Genomic DNA, 18,874 nt, shown 5'->3' with positions numbered 1-18,874 from the left:
AGAAGATAAATATATTATTACTTATGTAGTGATGTTTGTTAAATATGATAAAATATCTAACATAGCTATATACTTAATTTCATTATATAGTCGTTTGATGATGGATTATTCGGAGGACTATTCTTGATATAAAGTTCATTAGTCCAGCCCAGAAAAGAGAATCGCATGACCATGAGCAAATGTCCAACATATAAACTTGATTATCTTTGAAAACACTGGAGAAATTAATGCCTTAACAATAAGAAAGCATATGCTGTCCTGATCGTTGTTTCCCTAGTATATGCTTGATGATGGACGATTCGCATTTACAAGAATACCATATCTCTTGTGAACCTGTGCTGTGAACGATACTTTTCGTTTATGTTTGTGAGCTATGTAGTGTAATGAGTAATGTTAGTTTTGTTAAAATTAATTTCATAGGTAATTAAGGAAGATAGCAGAGTTATCAAGATGTCTATGTCTCCTTCTGAGTTAAAATACTCGCTACGAAAAACAGAATTTCCTTATTGTTGTCGAGATGCTTTGGCAAGATTGGGTACGTACGCTTACAAATGTAGATGAAAGGACTTGGGATATAAATATACCATGCTTACTTACATTGCCCCAAAAGTTAATTCATGTTAGGTTAGAACATTGTTCACGGCAACTTGCAGATGTGAAGAATACCACGAATCAGCCGGCCTCCGTATTAGCTGCATTTCTTGATTGCGGGGGGGTTTGTTTTGGTCAGAAAAGAGTATATATGTACATGGTATTACATCAATATCTAAATAAGCAAGCAACATATAGGTAACAAGATTTTCCCATTTATTTACATTATAATGGGCACCGTTCACTCTCTCCCCATGTTTTTTGCTAGAAAACCAGAAGTTGAGAGAGACTGCAAAGTTGTCAAATTTGTAAACATCATCTGGTGAATAGCACTTACAGTTAAAGAGAATCAAATTCAGTTATTACCCTAAGCTGGCTATCTTATCCCATGGAGGCCACATGAGAAGTGCTCATGAATCACTTCTAGTTGTTGAAATGCAATGGAGAACTGGAGGACTTTGATCAAGAATGAAGGAAACTATAATTGGAGTTCTGATTTACTTGGTGATAAAATGTTCAAGTTTTCAATTGTGCAAAATAAAATTAAATAAATTACTACACAGGAGTTACCAATAAACACAGGATCAACAAAGGCTGAAAAAGAGGAAGCTATATAACTACTTATTGTAAAATGAGAGGAGGATGATTAGTTCAAGAAATGAGGTAATAAGAGAGCAGTCTCAAACACTGGTTTCCAGGTTTGATTCCCAGCCTGGTCATGGACATTCTGTGTGAGCATCCCTTGTCAATTTCATCGGTCCAAGTTCCTTTTGTTTTATTGCAATTTCATTATGCCACAAGTGCAATTTTAACATGGTTCGATTTCGATTCACTTCTGTTTTAACACATACTGCGGAGTTTTATCGATTACTTTAGATTTTATTCAATATATGTTTTCGTAATTAGGTTAGGCAGGCCAGGTTTGGTTCTCCTAGCATTAAAATAAAGTCCCTAAATGCATTCTACTACTGTTCCGATTTACTTCTACATTAATTTCCACTATAGCTCTTTTCAGTTCTTACGGCGGGTGCTCTAGAAGCTGGCAGGTGGAGCGGGGAAGCGACCAATCCAGCACGATAAGAAACGTAGCAGCCAGTAGAACGAGTTTCACGTATTACTTTTTCCGGCTGCATCACTGCATCATGTCTCTCGGCGCCACTGCTGTTGTCTGGTTGGTCTGTTGCGTAATCCCCGCTCTCTACTTCCCCTACCAGCTTCTAGAGCGCCCGCCATAAGAACTGAAAATGGCTATAGTAACGATACAGTCGCTTGTCAATGGAAAATACATTGTCCAAAGTGCACGTGCTTGCGTAAGGTAATTTTTAAGTTGTGTTTTCCAACATAAATAACTTTTGTTCAAAATTCATATGGTGCTCATTACTTCAAGGAAGATTCAAATTTCGTGTGCCAATGATTGCCAAAATTCTACGATAATTAGGCTTCCTGCTAGAAGAATTAAGAAAAGATAATTCGGAACCATTACCATTTCTTCACATAACCCATAATAGTAGGCCCGTAGCCAGAATTTTATTTCAGAGGGGCTTATCCCTTATCAGAAGCCACCATCTAAAGACAAGAAAGTGATGAGGTAGAAGCCGTGAAGATGAATTTCTCAGTATATTACAACTGCTAAGGAAGCAAAATTAATTACCACTGTACACTATTTAAATTAGATATTTGTAAGGTTTTGGGGAGGGTGCTTCAACCCTTGAGCCCTCCCCCTGGCTATGTGCCTGCATACTGGTCCATTTTGAGCTTTGCTTCAAGGTCTACAATTCCACAATTGGAACCTGAGGGGAGTACTTAATGTGTGTGTGTCTCTATCACAGATGCATACAATAGTATTGGAATTACACATTTAGAACTTGGACCAATTATAATTTCAAATTAATAATCTGTAATTGAGCTATTCATCATAAAGTTTCATGAAAAAGTTGTCAATCAATATACAGCGTGTCCCGCTTATGCGCATAATAAAAGAAAAATCCATAACTTCTAAACAAACTGTCAGAATGATGTGATTGTTGTTTCATTTTAAAGAATGACTCATAATTTTTTTTTAGCAACACATTCAGTGGTAGTTGCGCATGCACAGTAGCCAGAATGTCTTGAAAACTGATATTATCAGTTCCTCAGTAGCCAATCACCAATCATCTTGGTCGCCACAAGAAAATGTGTTTTGTGTTTTAACGTCTGAAGTGAAGTCTGTGACACTTACGCAGACACGATTTCGTGCACGTTATGGTTTAGGTGCTAAAGAAGTAGTTCCATCGTACATTTCAATAAAGAAATGGGAAAAACAGTTACATTTCTCAAATCTCGTTAGAGACTTCCTGGATGAACATTTCAATGGAAAATGGATAGGAAGAGGTTCGAATTTTATTGAATGGCCCCCACGGTCACCAGACCTCACTGTGTGTGATTTTTTGTTGTGGGGGTGTGTTAAGGACAAAGTTTACTGTACACCGATTAGAGATTTGCAAGACTTGCGTGAAAGAATTGTGGTTGCAGTAAGCAACATTACCCCGCACATGCTTCAGAACGTGTGGCTTGAGGCTGACAACCGGTTTGACATTTGCCGTGCCCCTAACGGTTCACATGTGGAAGTGCGCTAGTTTTCTTGATTTGTGGAAAAAATTTCTGAGTTACATGTTTGTACAAAGTTTGGACAAAAAAATATTGGTAAATAAAAAAGTTGTGATTTTTTCTTTTATTATAAGTTTAAGCGGGACACGCTGTATTTAAGACAATTATAACATTTGTATGCATACAAACATATACAGATGCATGGAACTTTAGTAGGAAATGCTAATTTCTGTTAATTTTTTCACTCTCATACAGAACAGTTGTGCGTATCTTCCACTCCAAATAGAGCCCCAAGCACCAAACACATGGAACTGGGCATGGACATCATCGATGAGTTCATTTTCTGTGAAGTGGACAGGAGGGGACAAAAGAAGAGGGTATGCACACCAAAGATGAGTTTGTGTGGCCGTTTAGTGTGAAAATTCTTTTTGCCTGCACAAGCACTAAGCATAAACCTTGTGAGCTGTCACTTTGATAGAAAAGTTTGAGTCGAGATAGTTGTGAATGCTCTCCTGTGTGTATGAGCAATATTGAAGAGTTCCACACAATATCACCATTTGTCTGGCAATTATATTCCGCATCTTGGTTATGAGGTCTCTTGCTTGTGTGCATTGCTCGGTGTATTTGCCAGACACCTGACGATATTGCTGTGAATTCGTAGAGTTCGAATCTTGACCCAACGCTCTCAACTTGAAATGCTCCAACACAGTGATGGTTCACAGTGAATGTGGTTAGTGGTTCTGCTGGCAAGAATAGTTTATTTCAATTCCAAGTAAAGCATCATATGCGATGGTAAATAGAAAGGTCTGGTTTTGAATTCATTCGTTCAAATGTTCTGGATCTGAATATATACTGTGGTACAACCAAAAACCTAGCGTGCTGGCCAGGCCTTAGTGCACATAATCATGAAATCAGAAAGATGAAAGTTGAAATAAAGCATAGTAAGAACTTTAACAAATTCTACCTGAATTATAAACCTCTTCCCTCTGAAGTATGGAATGCCTCTGAAATCGGACCAGGGGTAGAAAAAACTAAGGTATGACTGCACAATAGAGAGAATGTCTACAATTCCTTTCATACTTCTCATACTCACTAAATATGCAGTCCTGGTAACGTATCTCGAGTTCAGGTGTGGGGGTCACGTGTAAAAATTGTACACTTACGTCTATATATATTGGAAAATTACGTTTTTCATTACTTCTATCGTTCTCCATACATACACACAACAACCATGTTTGATGATATGAACAAGTGGCGTTCGGCATTCGTTACACTGTCTACAGCATTGCCACACTGTTCCTTCGTTACTTGCAGAGCATTAGTTGTTGCTTCATTGAAACATGGCATTACAGACTTTGATTAGAGGTAGATTTGGCAATGGTGTTTGTGCATTCTTCTAGAAAAATGGCATTTTGCGGAGTGAGGAAGCTCGTGCTATAAAACTTATATTTGGTGAAAATATGTGCTCATTGGGAAAAGATTTAACTGATATCCCCACGAAACTATTTCCGGTAAGGTTAGGGTAAGAAATTTCGTTAATATTTGGTAGATTAACTAATTTTGGCCTTCTGATCGGTACATTATGAACGGGTAGCTATACGAACCCTGCACGGGTAGCCCCACGAACCATTTCCAGTTAGGTTAGGTTAGGCAAGCTTAGTTAAAATTTTGTTCGTAAAACAATGATTTAGCTTTAAAAAAAAAATCTCAACTTACATCAGCTTTTTTCGCGATTTCCAGATGAGACCCCCGAATTTTAACAACAGATTCGTGATTAGAAAGCCAAATATTAACGAAATTGGAGACATTCTCTATATTCTGCATTTGCTCCTAAACTAATTCAGGACCTTTTTTTTTTTTTCTCGAATATGTGGTAAGAAAGCCATGAATGAAACTAAGATTAAGCTACACATTTTGAAATATGAACTTAAAACATTTAATTTATTAATTAATGGAAGATTGGATTTAAAGTAAATAGGGTTCTTACCAATAATAGCACAAATAACTAAGCAATACATTCTACTATATGGCCCGATTCTACCATATTGCAGCAGATTTTAAAATTCGACTAGCAACAGTGGAAAAAAGTATAATGGCATGTTTGTTATTCTGGCACAAAAAACATACATACTGTGCTTGTTATTTTTTTAAAAAAGTGATGGAAATTTCCACAATCGAGTTCAAAAGATTAAAATAATATTTTTTTAGCACTGAATTTGAATTTTTTCAGGTGACATGGTGACCAGGCACCCTGTATTTTTCTACCTCTGATCTGGAAAGAAATATTTTTGGTCATCCTTCACCTGTATTTCCATCATTGTTCACTTCTCGTATAAGGCAGTTCTTTCTATGTATCTCTTGTTCTTGAAATTTCAGAGAATGAATTCGATACAGGAACTTCAACTCTTGGAAGTGTTATGTGACTATTTCCTGTACCCCAACTCGGATGTTGCTCGGAATACAATATTCATGACACTGTTTCCTCCTGGACAAGGGTGCAGCGAGTATAAAATGAAGATTCTTGCAAAACTTGTATCGATGGCAATTTCTACAAAGAACGCTCCTGTTCTCATTTCCACTGGAATTTGGATGCAGGTATGTTGATATTTTATCATCATATTAATAGATATAAGAATGAAGGATCCTGAATTTGTCGAAAGCCTGAAAAAAATTTCAGTCTCAAACACATCTTGAGAACTCAACTTCTGATTTTCAGGATTTTGGATGGTGAAGTATCAAATTCCATTACAAGTCTCAGAAATTCCTTGGAAATTACAGTTTTCATTACAGATCTGAAAACAGTAACATCAGGGAAAAGTAGTGGGTAGAAACAGAGATTTTGCCGGCCCCTGTGGCAGAGTGGTTAGGACATTGCGCTACAATGCCAGGGGTCCCGGGTTCAAATCCTGGCCTGGGAATGGATGTTTGTGAGTGTCCATTCATCAATTTCATCAGATCATCACTCATCCCCATCTTTGCAAATTAGCCAAAAGTGGCACAAAAAGCGAAGTAAAATAAAGCTAATCAAATCAAATCAAAGAATCAGAGATTTTCATGGTGTGATTATTTCTTGTACCACAACTCAGATGTGGCCCAGAATGAGCCTATGATACCGTTTCCAGTTTAGAAAATTGTCATGAAATGGAAAAAAAAATTCACCTCAAAAGTCACGATTTTTTATTATTTCCCATCTCAACCAAAAAAATTCCATCCAGAATCTATCAATTATTAATATTAAAGCCAATAATATATTGTCCGCCTCCATGGCGGTGCGGTCTAAGGCACTGTGCTTTGGGCTCCAACTGCAGGATGGCATGGGTTCGAGTCTGCCTGGGTTCTCGGCCTGTGTATAGGACCAGTGGCAATCCACCATCGTGAAGAAATGTAGGAGGTATGAGTGAGTGGCGTAATCCGGTCTGGGAAAAATCTATAACGGCCGAGGGTTCGACGTGCTGACCCCACGTCACGCCATTACCGGTTGAAGAACTTCACATCTCTAGGTAGGATTGTGGGAGGGAGACTGGCAGTCGGGAGATGGGTCAAGGCCTTTCCAGGGCTGTCGCTGGATTATTTTATTGAAGCCAATGTATTGCTTTCCAAAACAATATCCATTAAAAAAAATACATACAATTGAATTATAGTACTATAAACATAAATTCTAATATTAATGAATTGTATTAAACAATAAAAGGTGAGTGAAAAGTCAGGTTACATAGGGATTTATAGTATATCCTTAATGTGTCCACCTTGAACATCAATGCATTTGTGCATGAGCTGTTTCTTCCAGTTCTCTAGAACCTTTTGCAGAACGTCCGGCATAATCATGTCTGCACATTACACAATGCGTTCCTTCAGATGCTGTATGTTCTGAATCTTAACTGAGTAGAGAAGCACCTTTAAATGACCCCAAAGGAAAAATCCATTGGTGTCAGGTCTGGAGACTGCGGTGGACACTCAATGGGGTGATGGCAACCTATCCATGCACCAGGAAACTGGACATTCAGCTTCCTATGTAACCTGACTTTTGATGCCCTGTATACTAAAATTGCTGGTGGTAAAGTGAAAGTTTCGTAATATTACATAAGATGAAATAAGACGAACTGTGTGTTTATGATGATAATTAATTTTGAATGTAATTTTCAGCAACTTGGATGCACTTCTAAATACAGTCTTGACCTGGCACAAGTGTTGGTGAAGGATTACTTCGTCCTCGTCCCCAAGGCTGTTTCACGGCTTCAAGATCTGCCTCAGCTTGCTCCACAGTTCACTGCGAACTTCCTCACGGCTGTGGCCGAAATGTATGGAGGCATTGGTAAGTTCCAAGAGTGGAAAATGGCTAGTTTTTCATCTTGGTCGATGATTTGTCATTTAGTTTAATAATGTCACTATTTTTTTCATTTCTTTTTGATGCTGTATTTTGGGGGATTGAATGAACAAACTAAAAATATACACCCAGAAGCAGAACAGAAAACTATTAAGAAATGAAAGAGTTTGCCTCTGGCTGCCTTTACCCCCCAGAGTTTTCTCCAGGTACCCACTTTATACGACGCTGGGTGGGTGCCGGAGCCACTTAAACAGGTGGAGAAACCTCCTGAGTTTCTCGCATGGTAGTCAGACGTATGTACGTATAGTATAAGATGTGTTATTTGTAAGTTTATAATTTGTGCTGCACATGCTACTAACATTTTTACTTTCTTTAACTCCAGAGAAGAAGCGAGGATTCAGCCCACCTCCTGATTCGCTACTGGAGGTGATCACTCAGTGGGTGTCATCCAATTCCCAGCTGTGCCTCGCAGCACTCCTAATAAATATGCAGCCTGCTTTGCCTGTTGGTGCCATCACTATGTCAGCACTTACGCCATTTGCTGGACTTCTCAAGTAAGCAAATTGAAGTTGAAACACTTTTATATTTATACTTATCCATTTCCAACATCCATCCTCTTTCCAAGTACTTGCCAAACTAAATAATGCAACCTGTAACACACATATATATTTTACATACACGTTCTTTATGTACAGTGCTCGAAAAATTTCTTCAGAGCTAGGTGCCAGGAAACCACCTGCTAGCAATTGTGCATACTATAAGAAGCTGAGCCGGCCACTGGCGGAGTGGTTAGCACATCACGCTACGATGCCAAGGGTCCCAGGTTCAAATCCTGGCCTGGGCATGGATGTTTGTGAGTGTTCATTCACCATATCATCACTCATACCCATCTTCACAAATTAGCCAAAAGTTGCAAAAAAAAGTGAAGTAAAATAAAGCAAATAAATCAAAAATCAATCTATCTATAAGAATCTGAGCATCACTGTATTAAAAACATCGCTAAATCATGTGAGAAAGCGGGGGGGGGGGGGGGGGACAAGGAGTAAGAAATTGTTAATGATTCTACGGAATGTTCACAACGTTGATAAAAAATAATTTGCTAACTTACGCTGTACTGCAATTTGAACTCAGAATTTTCAAAATTTCGTACATGCAAACTTAAAAAATGCCAATATTACAGCAAAAGATCACAGTTGCCAGGCTCACGTTTTTAGTCGCCATGGCGACCTGGCAACTGAGATTTTTCGAGCCCTGTTTATGTACTATACTACGCCTAAACTTTAAACTTTAGGTCCTTTGTTTGTTATGTAAAATATATCGATATATAACTTACAGATTATATATTAATAAACATAAATATAGCACAAAGCAGTGCAATTAACACATACAATGTAGTATAAGAGCTATACAATTTTAAACTTTCTTCCCCCTCATTTAATATTCTAACATCTCATTCTTGCTTCACATATATGCATGTTCTCTTATCATTATGATTTTTTTTTCTTTTTCTTTCATTACTTTCACTAATATACTAAGAAATTGTTCTAGATACCTGAACCAAAATGGGAGTGTAAGGGGTGACCTTCCACATAGTACACCCAATTGTCAACCTCACTTCCACATAGTACACCCTGGACTGAGTTTTGCAGATGAACGAGGCTCTTGCGACTGACCTTACGGCCAGTGTAATTGTGTGTGTTGTCCTGTTTTTGTCCTTATGTGTGCTGAGTGCCCTTTTACAGCCTCAGCTTTTAACAGAAGTCAGAATATTTTAAGATTTTACAGGGTGGCGACAGACCTGGAAAACCTGGAAAAGTCAGGGAATTTGAGGTGTCAAAAAAAGTCAGGGAAATGTCAGGGAATTTCGTCTTCATTGACTTCGAACACTCTTTTGACGAAAATTGTTATAACACATGCACTATGGGAGCAATCTACTTCGGATAACTTTTGTTTTGCAGCTAAAACATCAGCGCATGCAACGGTGTACAATTTAGAACACCAGACCGAGGATGGGGGGCTTTGGGGGGCACGTCCCCCGAATTTCAATGGAAAAAACAAAAATCTATAGTGTGCCCCCTCTTCTCCCGCTATTTTGGGGAGAAGGCGCGAACTTTAGTATTCTCTTCAAAGAATGGTCATTTCTCAAGAGAATGAAACATGTTTTATGTTCTTGGGTGAAATACAAGTTGAATAATAAGCCAAAATGTGAATTCTTTTTTTTACGAAAAATAGGTAATTTGCATTTTTGGAGGATAATTGTTATAACTCGGGCACTAAGGGAGCAATCTACTTCGGATATGTTTTGTTTTGCAGATAAAACATCATAGCATGCCACCGTGTACAATTCAGAACGCCGAACCGAGGAAGGGGGGTTTGGGGGGTTTCGACCCCCGAATTTCAATGGAAAAAAAAACAAAAATCTGGAGTTTGCTATATTCTTTTCAAAGAATGGACATTTCTCAAGAGAATGAAACATGTTTCATGTTCTTGGGTGCCATACAAGTTGAATAATAATCAAAATGTGAAAGTTTTTTACGAAAAATAGGTAATTTGCATTTTTGGAGGAAAATTGTTATAACTTGGGCACTATGGGAGCAATCTACTTCGGATAAGTTTTGTTTTGCAGCTAAAACATCAGAGCATGCAACCGTGTACAATTCAGAACACCGAACCGAGGAAGGGGGGTTTGGGGGCGCGACCACCGAATTTCAATGAAAAAAAACATGAAAATCTGGAGTTTACCTCCTCTTCTCCCGCTATTTTGGGGAGAAGGCGCAAACCTTAGTATTCTCTTCAAAGAATGGACGTTTCCAAACAGATTGAAACGTGTTTCATGTTCCTGGGTGCCATACAAGTTGAATAATGAGCCAAAATGTGAAACTCTGTTCGGAAATGTGGCATGGATATGTTGCGGAGAGGGGGGAGGTTTGGTCATCAATATGTATTTCCCAGGCTTGCTACAGACCTGTGTCAGAGTTTCCACCCAAACATAAGAGTATGAAGGTCCAAAAAGCACATTCATTTCGTAATGAGCACCATGATACCATATGGTTGGTATCATCGGAGGAGTAAAGGTTAAGCCTCTCAATATTAGGTGCAAAATGCATTGAATTATCATTTTTTCTTGTCCGTATGGGAGTAGTAAGGGGACTTGTCAACAGATGGAGGGGATAAGAGCGGGTGGCGCCGTCCGATAGTTGTCGAACGTCGTAGTAAGGCATTTTGTTGGGCAAACTGAAGGAACATGGAAACAAATATGTTCCATTGATACATACGATTTTTGTCGAATGTCGCCACCTGACAAAGTATCTCACTACAACATGCGACAGAAATTTCATGGACTGCAACATCCAACAAAAATCGCATGCATAAACAAGAAGAGTTTTAGTCTGCATACATGCTGCTGGAATTTTATTACTCTTCTGGCTCACTTCACCGTATTGAATGTAGCAGTGCTTACGAAGGCTTTCTTTTATCATCCTGACGTATTACTGGTTTCGCACAAGTTAACATACGTTTACAATGACATTGCAATATTCTTAGATATCAAGAAGAATCCAACCAAACGATTGAATACTATCATGAAAAAGTGAAACATAAATCTGCATTGGTGAACGTTTTAAAAATTGGCAAGTGCATGCTCCCAACCTCAAATTTACTGCAGCACTAGTATTGCAATGAAATTAACGCCACTCTCTGTCCTGTCTGTTTAATCTCGTGAGAGATGGTCTTAAATCTCTCACTGACTGAAGTTAATGTCCAATATTATGAAATAAAATACTAATAATAAATACGTAAATATTTTAATATCATATTTACTCGAATCATTCAATCATAACAGCAAATCACTTCCTTCAAGAATTGACTTTTCTCTGCCATCCCTGCTAAATTTTCACTTTCCATCTACTGATTTATACGAGGGGTGGCCAGAAAGTAATTTCCAATTAGATGGTACATTGATTTTTCGCAAACGCCAGAACCGTGAAAAATGGTAATTGCTGCGAAATTATGTTTAGGAATGTGCAGTGATATCTGGACACTTTGTTCGCCCGTTCAAAATATCGAAATAATGCGAATTGTTGGCGTTTTTGGCGATTTTTTTTAAAGAAATGTCCTAAAACAACGAAAAATTCCATGAAATCCAACATCCTTGTCTTTTCTAGGCCATGTTTGTGTACATAGAACATGCAAGTTTTCCAACATTTTACTCAAGAGTAAACTATAGAGTTATAGTACGTACGTGGAATAATTCCGACAGCCACATGAAATCATTTATTTCCCACGATTTTTTCAACTTCTATCAATACCATTTGCATCACAGAGCAAGGTGGCATGGTTCTAACAGGAGATCGACTGCGTATCTACCGTCACACGGGAGCCACATCTTCGTATTTGTCGCACGAGATATGTTTTGTATTACCAAGCTAAGTGCACACTATGCGAGAGACCCGGGGTCGATCCCCTGCGGGGGAGAACCGGAATGTTTTCCACCTATTCAAACTGCTCCGGCGGCCACCCAGCATCATATGAAGCTGGTACCTTGAGGAAACTTTGAGGGATAAAGGTAGCCAGGAGTGTGGTGCTGATCACACCACCCCCACCTTCAGCCTTGATCAAGAAAGTGTGGGGCCCTAACTCCACACCAAAATTCCATTATCTAAAATCCTTACCTTAAAATTAATAAAGGTAAAAAAAGGTAAAGTGCTCCCCTGTGCTTAGCACCACGCTATGAAGGCGTATAGGGGGTGTGGGAATAACGCCCCACACTTTCTTGATCCGGTCGTGAGTGGGGGTGATGTGATCAGCATGGTAGTCAGACGTGTTACCGACTGAGCCACCGTGGCCATTAATTTATTAAAATTAATAAAGGGGTATGGAAAATAACTTTCCCAAAATAACTTTCAAGATATCAAACTCTCGCGAAGAGGCGTAAGCCATGTGACTTACAATTTGAAAGAGTAGTTTAAAAACACCATGAAGGTAAAATTTCAAATATTTGCCAGAAAATGCGCTAAAATGAAAATGTGAATTTTGGGGAAAATAACACCGTATAGTAAAAAATAAAAGATAAGAAAATACACCAATTTGAAAAAAAAATAACAAAATATCAAGGTCCCTACCGATTAGGCATAAATAAAACAAGAATATCAGTTGTAATTTATTGCATTAGTAACAGTGAGTCCTAACCTAATTTTCGACATAATTACCACCGTTGTTCTGTCATTTGTCGTAGCATGGCACTAAATTTTGTATGCCCATGGTATATGTGTCTGACAGCAAAGACTGGAACTATCTCTACCGCAGTGTAGTTGTCAAATCCTTGCCTTGCCAGAAACCTCTTCAGTTAAACAAAGAGATGAAAATCGGTAAATTCAAGGCCAGGGCTGTACAGGGAGTGGTCTAAGATCTCTCACCTGAAGTGATGCAAAGGGCCCGTGTGTACTCCGCTGTTAGGGGTTAGTGCACATTTGATTGGCCTTCCGTGAATTGTCTGCACCATCGTCTGACCATACTATCACTCACGATGTCCGGTCTGCACAACTCACACGATTGCTGGTAGCTCTGTGCCAAATTCTGAGCGTGCAATGTAGGCTACATCACAGTCGGTGGGAGACTTTATGAGAGCTGCAATCTTGAACCTAGAACTGTCCTAAACCTGCTGCATTGCAACTGTACCAGATTACAGCTACATGCTACTTCTTCCTGCCTTCATGTGTGTGTGTGTGTGTGTCGCTCTCCGACCACTAGTGCTGCGTATTGGAGCTTTTTTCAGGATGCCCCTCGTATATGAACTTTCAGAAGCTTTTATTATTAGAGTGTTCCTGTTTTAATGTGTTGGTTAGCTAAATCAGGTACCTATACAATGCAATTCTATAAATTCCTTGCGTTAAATTTCTAATACTTACATACCCTTTTCGTCAGCATTAATGGTATAACTGCATGTTGTCAGTTTCACAGCACTTCACTTGGATATACTGTACTGAAGCAAAAATCCCATCGACAATGTAAGGAAATATGACACTTTCTTTTGTTCGATTCAGTTGTTTCACTTATATGCAAGAGTTAAGTTGTTTGCTGTACAGAGAAGAGAGAAGTAGCTTTATGCATTGAAAAATGAGTCCGCACTCATAGTTTTTGCAAGCAGAGGGTTCCAAACCTCAGTGGAAATATCAACATATAATACTGAGAATGTATAAGGAGAATGATAAATTACAAATTGTATTTCTTAATCAATCACTCTTCACTCTTATTTCATTTAGTCGTAACTTTAAAAATAATCAAGTATTTTATTTTAAACTTACTGTGTATGACAAAATTCCATAATCCTTCCTTAGTTCGTGAATTTTAATAATTTTCCAAATTCCAAATTCACTATTTTGCAGTTTGAATTCAAATCATAGAGAATAGAGAAATTAAGTCAATTTCATAGAAGATGATATTGGTACTTAGCAAAACCATACATGGATCTGTATGAGTTTATTATTTCTATTTGCAAAAACATCGATTTAGTTTAGTTTGTAATTGTCAGGGAAAAATTTAAATTTTGTCCTGGAAAACCTGGAAAAGTCAGGGAATTTCATTTCTGCATGTTTGTAGCCACCCTGTTTTAGTTATGCAACATTAGAGTTGTTATTTGTAACGGTAAGGGGCTGGACCCTGTATAATGCAACGGGTGCAAGATAGCCTAAGTGCTGACGCACACAAAATTTTGAAATCAAATCAAACCTGAACCAAAATGTTCTAGAAACTAACCATAAAATCCTATAAAATAGTACAGTGAATGAATATGTAATTGTAATGTTATAAAATAAAATACTTTGTTAAAACACTAAAATCACACACAAACAGCACGATAAAAAACACTTCGGAGTTCTTCCAAGCTTTCGGCTCCTTCACGGAGCCAACCGCATCTACTCAAGTCTTTCCTCGAGCAGCCCTGAAGATAACTCCGTGAAGGAGTCGAAAGCTTGGAAGAACTCCGAAATGTTTTTTTATCGTGCTGTTTGTGTGTGATTTTAGTGTTTTAACAAATACGTTGCCGGCACGTGACGTAAGAAGTTTTCTAGTCATAAAATAAAATACAATAGGGGCATTCCACGAAAAGTAGTCCTACTCCATATAAATAACAAAATGAATTAATCTGAAAATTATTAGCATTTTTAATTGCATAAAGGTTTGTGAATGCATATGATTTGCATATTTCACCAACAAATATTATTGGCATCTATAGCCTATGTGCTTCACATGCAAATTAAGTCAAACTTTTCATTTTTGTGCAGAGATGGGCTAAGTTAGTCTGGTATAATAAGAACCAATAATGGAATCTGGAATCTTCAGATACAAGATATTTGAATGTTTCACATGTAATAATCAGAGTGAGCAGAGATTCCTAAAATAGAAACTTTAATGGAAGCTAAAAGAAAAACTAGACTAAATAAATTGTCCTGCCAAAAAATATAACCACCAAGTCAATTTATAATTGTAATTTTAAAAATTACTTGTTTCATATTCACACAAACAGATTGAAAATTCACTTCTTCGTATTAAAAAAAAAACCTTCCATAACTCACAAATGTAGTAACTGCCTGTCAATCCCACAATTGTGTTGGCTGCTTTATTTTTAAAAGTGTTTAATAACAGCAATTGAAAAATAATTGTTGTAGTGAGTCACTGAAATTGATAGGCAATTAATAATTGTTTGACAAGTAGCACACAAGTTTTATTAATTTTTATGCAATGGCAGGGTGATACAGAAGTAATGGTGTAAAATAAAATCTTATTTATTCAGATATGAAATGACACACAGCAAACATATTGGCATGAAATGAAAATACAATTATCGAAGTTTCTGACCTCATCATTACAAGCTCAATGCGGGCACCATTGGTGACACGGCAGACATCAAGACGATACTCAAGTTCTGCCCAGACATGTCCCAGCATATCCTCTAAAATCATAGGAGGCAGATACACTGTGTCCTTGATGTATCCCCCAAAGAAAGAAATTGCTGCACTGTCACGATAGATCCTGTGACAAGCAAATTCCAACATCCAAAATGCTTTCTCTTGCTTCAATGTCGCCATCTTGAGAGACTAGCGCTCCTAACGGCATTTAGCTACACTACCTCGCACAAACAAAAACTTCTGAGCACCTTGATTTCCTTCCGTGATTGGCTGCTTACCATTTTTAGCACTCACGCTAGAGGTCCTTTCTTTTCGCACCATCACTTCTGAATCACAGTGTAATTAACTTACTTTCTTATATGAAGCTTAATACGTATGTGTTTCTTATTAGGTGGTGTGCTATAGCTCCTTTGTACTACAGAAAAACACAGCCAACATCCGAGGAGGAGCCTTTAACGAGATACAAATGGGACACGACAGGGAAAAGTTGCAGTACAGCATCGGAAAAGTGTAGCGAATCACCTCTCTACTCTAGGCTTCATCTTGCATTGTTGGAAAGTTTGCTTGAGTGCTGGAACGTGTCATTGAGATTGTCACAGCAAAGTGTGATTTCTCTGCAACACATTGCGTGCATCGCAGAGGACTTGTTGAATTACATTCCGAACATCTCGGAACTTGAAGGAGAGGAGGCCAGAGTGGCAGAGGCAACGATACAAGTGGCTTTGGATAGACTGGGACAAGCCGTACAAGTGTCACTGATCACTGGATTTGCTTATGGAAATAAGCGTAAGTTGGGTAAAGTACTTTTTTTTTGTCCTTTTTTGTTTATTTTTATTTTTTAAATTAATATTATTTATCCCGAATTAACATTTATTTTATTTCTCTTTATATTGTCCACGCATGCAAAGTGTGCTATGGTGGTATTGTAAGTTGTCTATTGTGGAACAATACACTTCTTACACAAATATATAGTTATTCTATGTAACATGAAAAAAAAATGCGTACAGGGTGGAAACTAGTGAAGTGGTCAAAATTACTGATTTAACTGACAAAAAGAACATGAAAATTGACCAAATAGTGATTTTTTTTATTTAGACCATACCAATAAATTGTCATCCTAGAAGTAAACGTGGGATTTCATTTTTTTTAAATTATTATCTGGCCTCCATCATCCCCATAGCCATCCATTGCACATTTAGTTATTGATGGTAACATTTTTTTTCATTATTGTATGAAATTACGTAAGGCAATAAAACAATTCTTTTTTGTAAAAAAAAAATAGTGTGTAGCAGATAATGAAGTGCAAAACATGTTGTCAAAAAAAAAATCTCAAGTTGCAGTTACGCAAACAAGAAAAATACCGATTTTACTGACCATTTTAAAAAACTGACAAGATACAGACTAAGATGAAAAACTGACTTTTACTGATTTTACTATTTTCCACCCCTGCACATATTGATTTAATCATTCACAGAAGGCTGTTCATTGATGTTCTTTGAATTCTATAATATGTAGAAGTACAACAATGAATATGACCAATTTTGCCCATAGTTGTAGCTCTTGATTTCAGGCTAATCATTACACAGCATGCCATATATGATAACCAATGAACGCATATGAACTATACCCAGGCAAGGCCACCGTGAATTCTGGCAACACCATTGGCCTGTTTCCTGTAGTTCCCCCTCTACCTGCACAGACATTGGCCATCGTATGTGGCAAGCTGTATGCATGACTTGGTTGTTGGTTTGTAAATGGTAGCTAAAATTGGTTGAGGTTTGTATTTAGAGTTGGGACTTTTGTGTAAGATTTCAAAAGTTTCATTTGTAATGCATTTGTCTTGTCGCATTTGTGTAAAATGTTTGATACTTCCTGATGTTCCGAAGTTCTTGTTTTTTCTCCTCTGTTAGTTGTTCATTAATTCTTTCCTGGGTGGTTCACCAAATGGGGGAAAGAAGTAATAATCACAACTTATGAAATGCAACTATACCAGGAGATATATTTTTTTAACCATGCATTGATTTGCCATTGCCTAGATAGTTGAAGTACAAACATTGTGCTTAGAAGATTTTACAAACGCTTGCCTTAATATGTCAAGATGATAGTTACCAATTAACTGAAGAGTTAACTACTAACATACAATTAATTGTTTCCATGTGGAAATAAAACTAAAATTTGCCTTCGGTGGCAAAGAATCTTAATTTTTTCCCTGGCACATGGTGAGTACCTTTTTCAAGGTATCCTGGTCATAACAACATGTTAAGGGAAAGATGTGGCTAGCTGTTCTTGCACATACTAAAACGCATCCTTGCCTGTGGATTGTCGTGTCAGTATTATTTTCATACATAATGGCCAGTAGTATGGAGAATAGGCTCTAAACTCGATGGTGCTACAACCCTTTGGGTGGCAAGGCCAGCCAAGTGACTTTTTATGGGGTGACGTATAACCAGTGTGTCGAGTTCTGTCATGGTTTGTTTCTGGCTTTCAAGTAGGTCCCCAATTTACCCATCACAATTAAAAAAAAAAAAAAAAACACAGGGATTTAACTCAGGACTGCTTGCTCCAAAGGAAAAAGTGCTAACTATATTTCCAGCTGCAACAGATTAAGTTTGAAACACAAAACAGTGTTTTTACTTCTATGCAGAAGATATTGCCTAGGTATTGACTGGAAACTCCTATGTGGAAACCATTAACTTTCTTTTTATTTGTTACTTTACGTCACGATACCCTGGGTGGGTCATCTAAGGTTGGAATTTTTCCAGCTTTGTCCTCACGGCTCCGTTGCTCACCCAGGTTGGCCAGAGCTTGGTGCTAATCGCATGAACTCCAAAATGGCCAAGATCAAGAATGTGTGTGGCCCTACCTTACCATATCTTACCCAGAGTTCGAATCTAGGACCTCTGACTTCAAAGCATACGCTGGTTATGCTGACTGTTGCATTTAGAATATCAGATTCTTGGGAGAAAAACAACAACATCATTATCATCCTCAAAGAGGTTCAGGGTCTTGCCAAAATTTAAGTATTGAAATTTTATTCCAATTAATAATGTGTATTTTTATTTTCAGAGGAACTCTTCAGTCAGCTTTCATCCTTACCTCCAAACCGCCTCGTTTCAATTGTGATTAAGAAGCATAGGTAGTGTCGACCTGTGATTTCACAGACTTTGAAACGTTAAGTGGGCAAGATTTCATTGAAGTTTTCAAGTGTGGTGCAAATATTGATATAATAAGTGAAACCACAGAAGACTTGTCTTGTGACATTTTGTACAGTTCCGTAATCAGATTTTTTATCATGTATATATCTTTTATAAAAAAATGATGATAGAAAACAATGCATAAGATGTTTCAATGTCCCATTTTCTTTTCATATGTTGTTAGTTCTCAGTTGTCATACCTCTCCTTTTTTTTTAGTAATAGTAATATTAATTATCCATGTGCAGTGGAATCCACTGTCATATATGTAGTTATA

General features: G+C 37.7%; 1 protein-coding gene across 3 annotated transcripts; it reads left to right on the top strand.

Annotated features, from left to right (window-relative positions):
* The first annotated feature begins 331 nt into the window (after positions 1-331).
* LOC145999586 (integrator complex subunit 15) lies at positions 332-18,716 on the top strand. Of its 3 annotated transcripts, none has more exons than XM_083136620.1 (7): positions 332-535; positions 3,433-3,554; positions 5,554-5,772; positions 7,321-7,489; positions 7,884-8,055; positions 15,797-16,191; positions 18,472-18,716. In XM_083136620.1, exons 1-7 carry the CDS (start codon positions 451-453, stop codon positions 18,543-18,545), a joined length of 1,236 nt encoding a protein of 411 aa, XP_082992746.1. In that variant the 5' UTR covers positions 332-450; the 3' UTR covers positions 18,546-18,716. The 3 variants fall into 3 exon arrangements, with proteins under 3 accessions (XP_082992746.1, XP_082992745.1, XP_082992748.1); XM_083136619.1 differs by having other exon boundaries at positions 15,797-16,200; XM_083136622.1 differs by having other exon boundaries at positions 350-392; positions 15,797-16,200.
* The last annotated feature ends 158 nt before the right edge of the window (positions 18,717-18,874 follow it).

The sequence above is a fragment of the Lepisma saccharinum genome, chromosome 15 (assembly GCF_977018435.1).
Source record: "Lepisma saccharinum chromosome 15, izLepSacc3.1, whole genome shotgun sequence".
Classification (NCBI taxonomy): domain Eukaryota; kingdom Metazoa; phylum Arthropoda; class Insecta; order Zygentoma; family Lepismatidae; genus Lepisma; species Lepisma saccharinum.
This window is presented reverse-complemented; position numbering and strand designations above follow the sequence as displayed.

Bases quoted from the DNA above. Each gene is read 5' to 3' on its own strand.
- LOC145999586 (XM_083136619.1), top strand. From the start codon at position 451: ATGTCTATGTCTCCTTCTGAGTTAAAATACTCGCTACGAAAAACAGAA. The intron at 3,555-5,553 runs GTATGCACACCA...TTGAAATTTCAG, and splicing joins GGAGGGGACAAAAGAAGAGG to AGAATGAATTCGATACAGGA. The intron at 8,056-15,796 runs GTAAGCAAATTG...GTTTCTTATTAG, and splicing joins CCATTTGCTGGACTTCTCAA to GTGGTGTGCTATAGCTCCTT.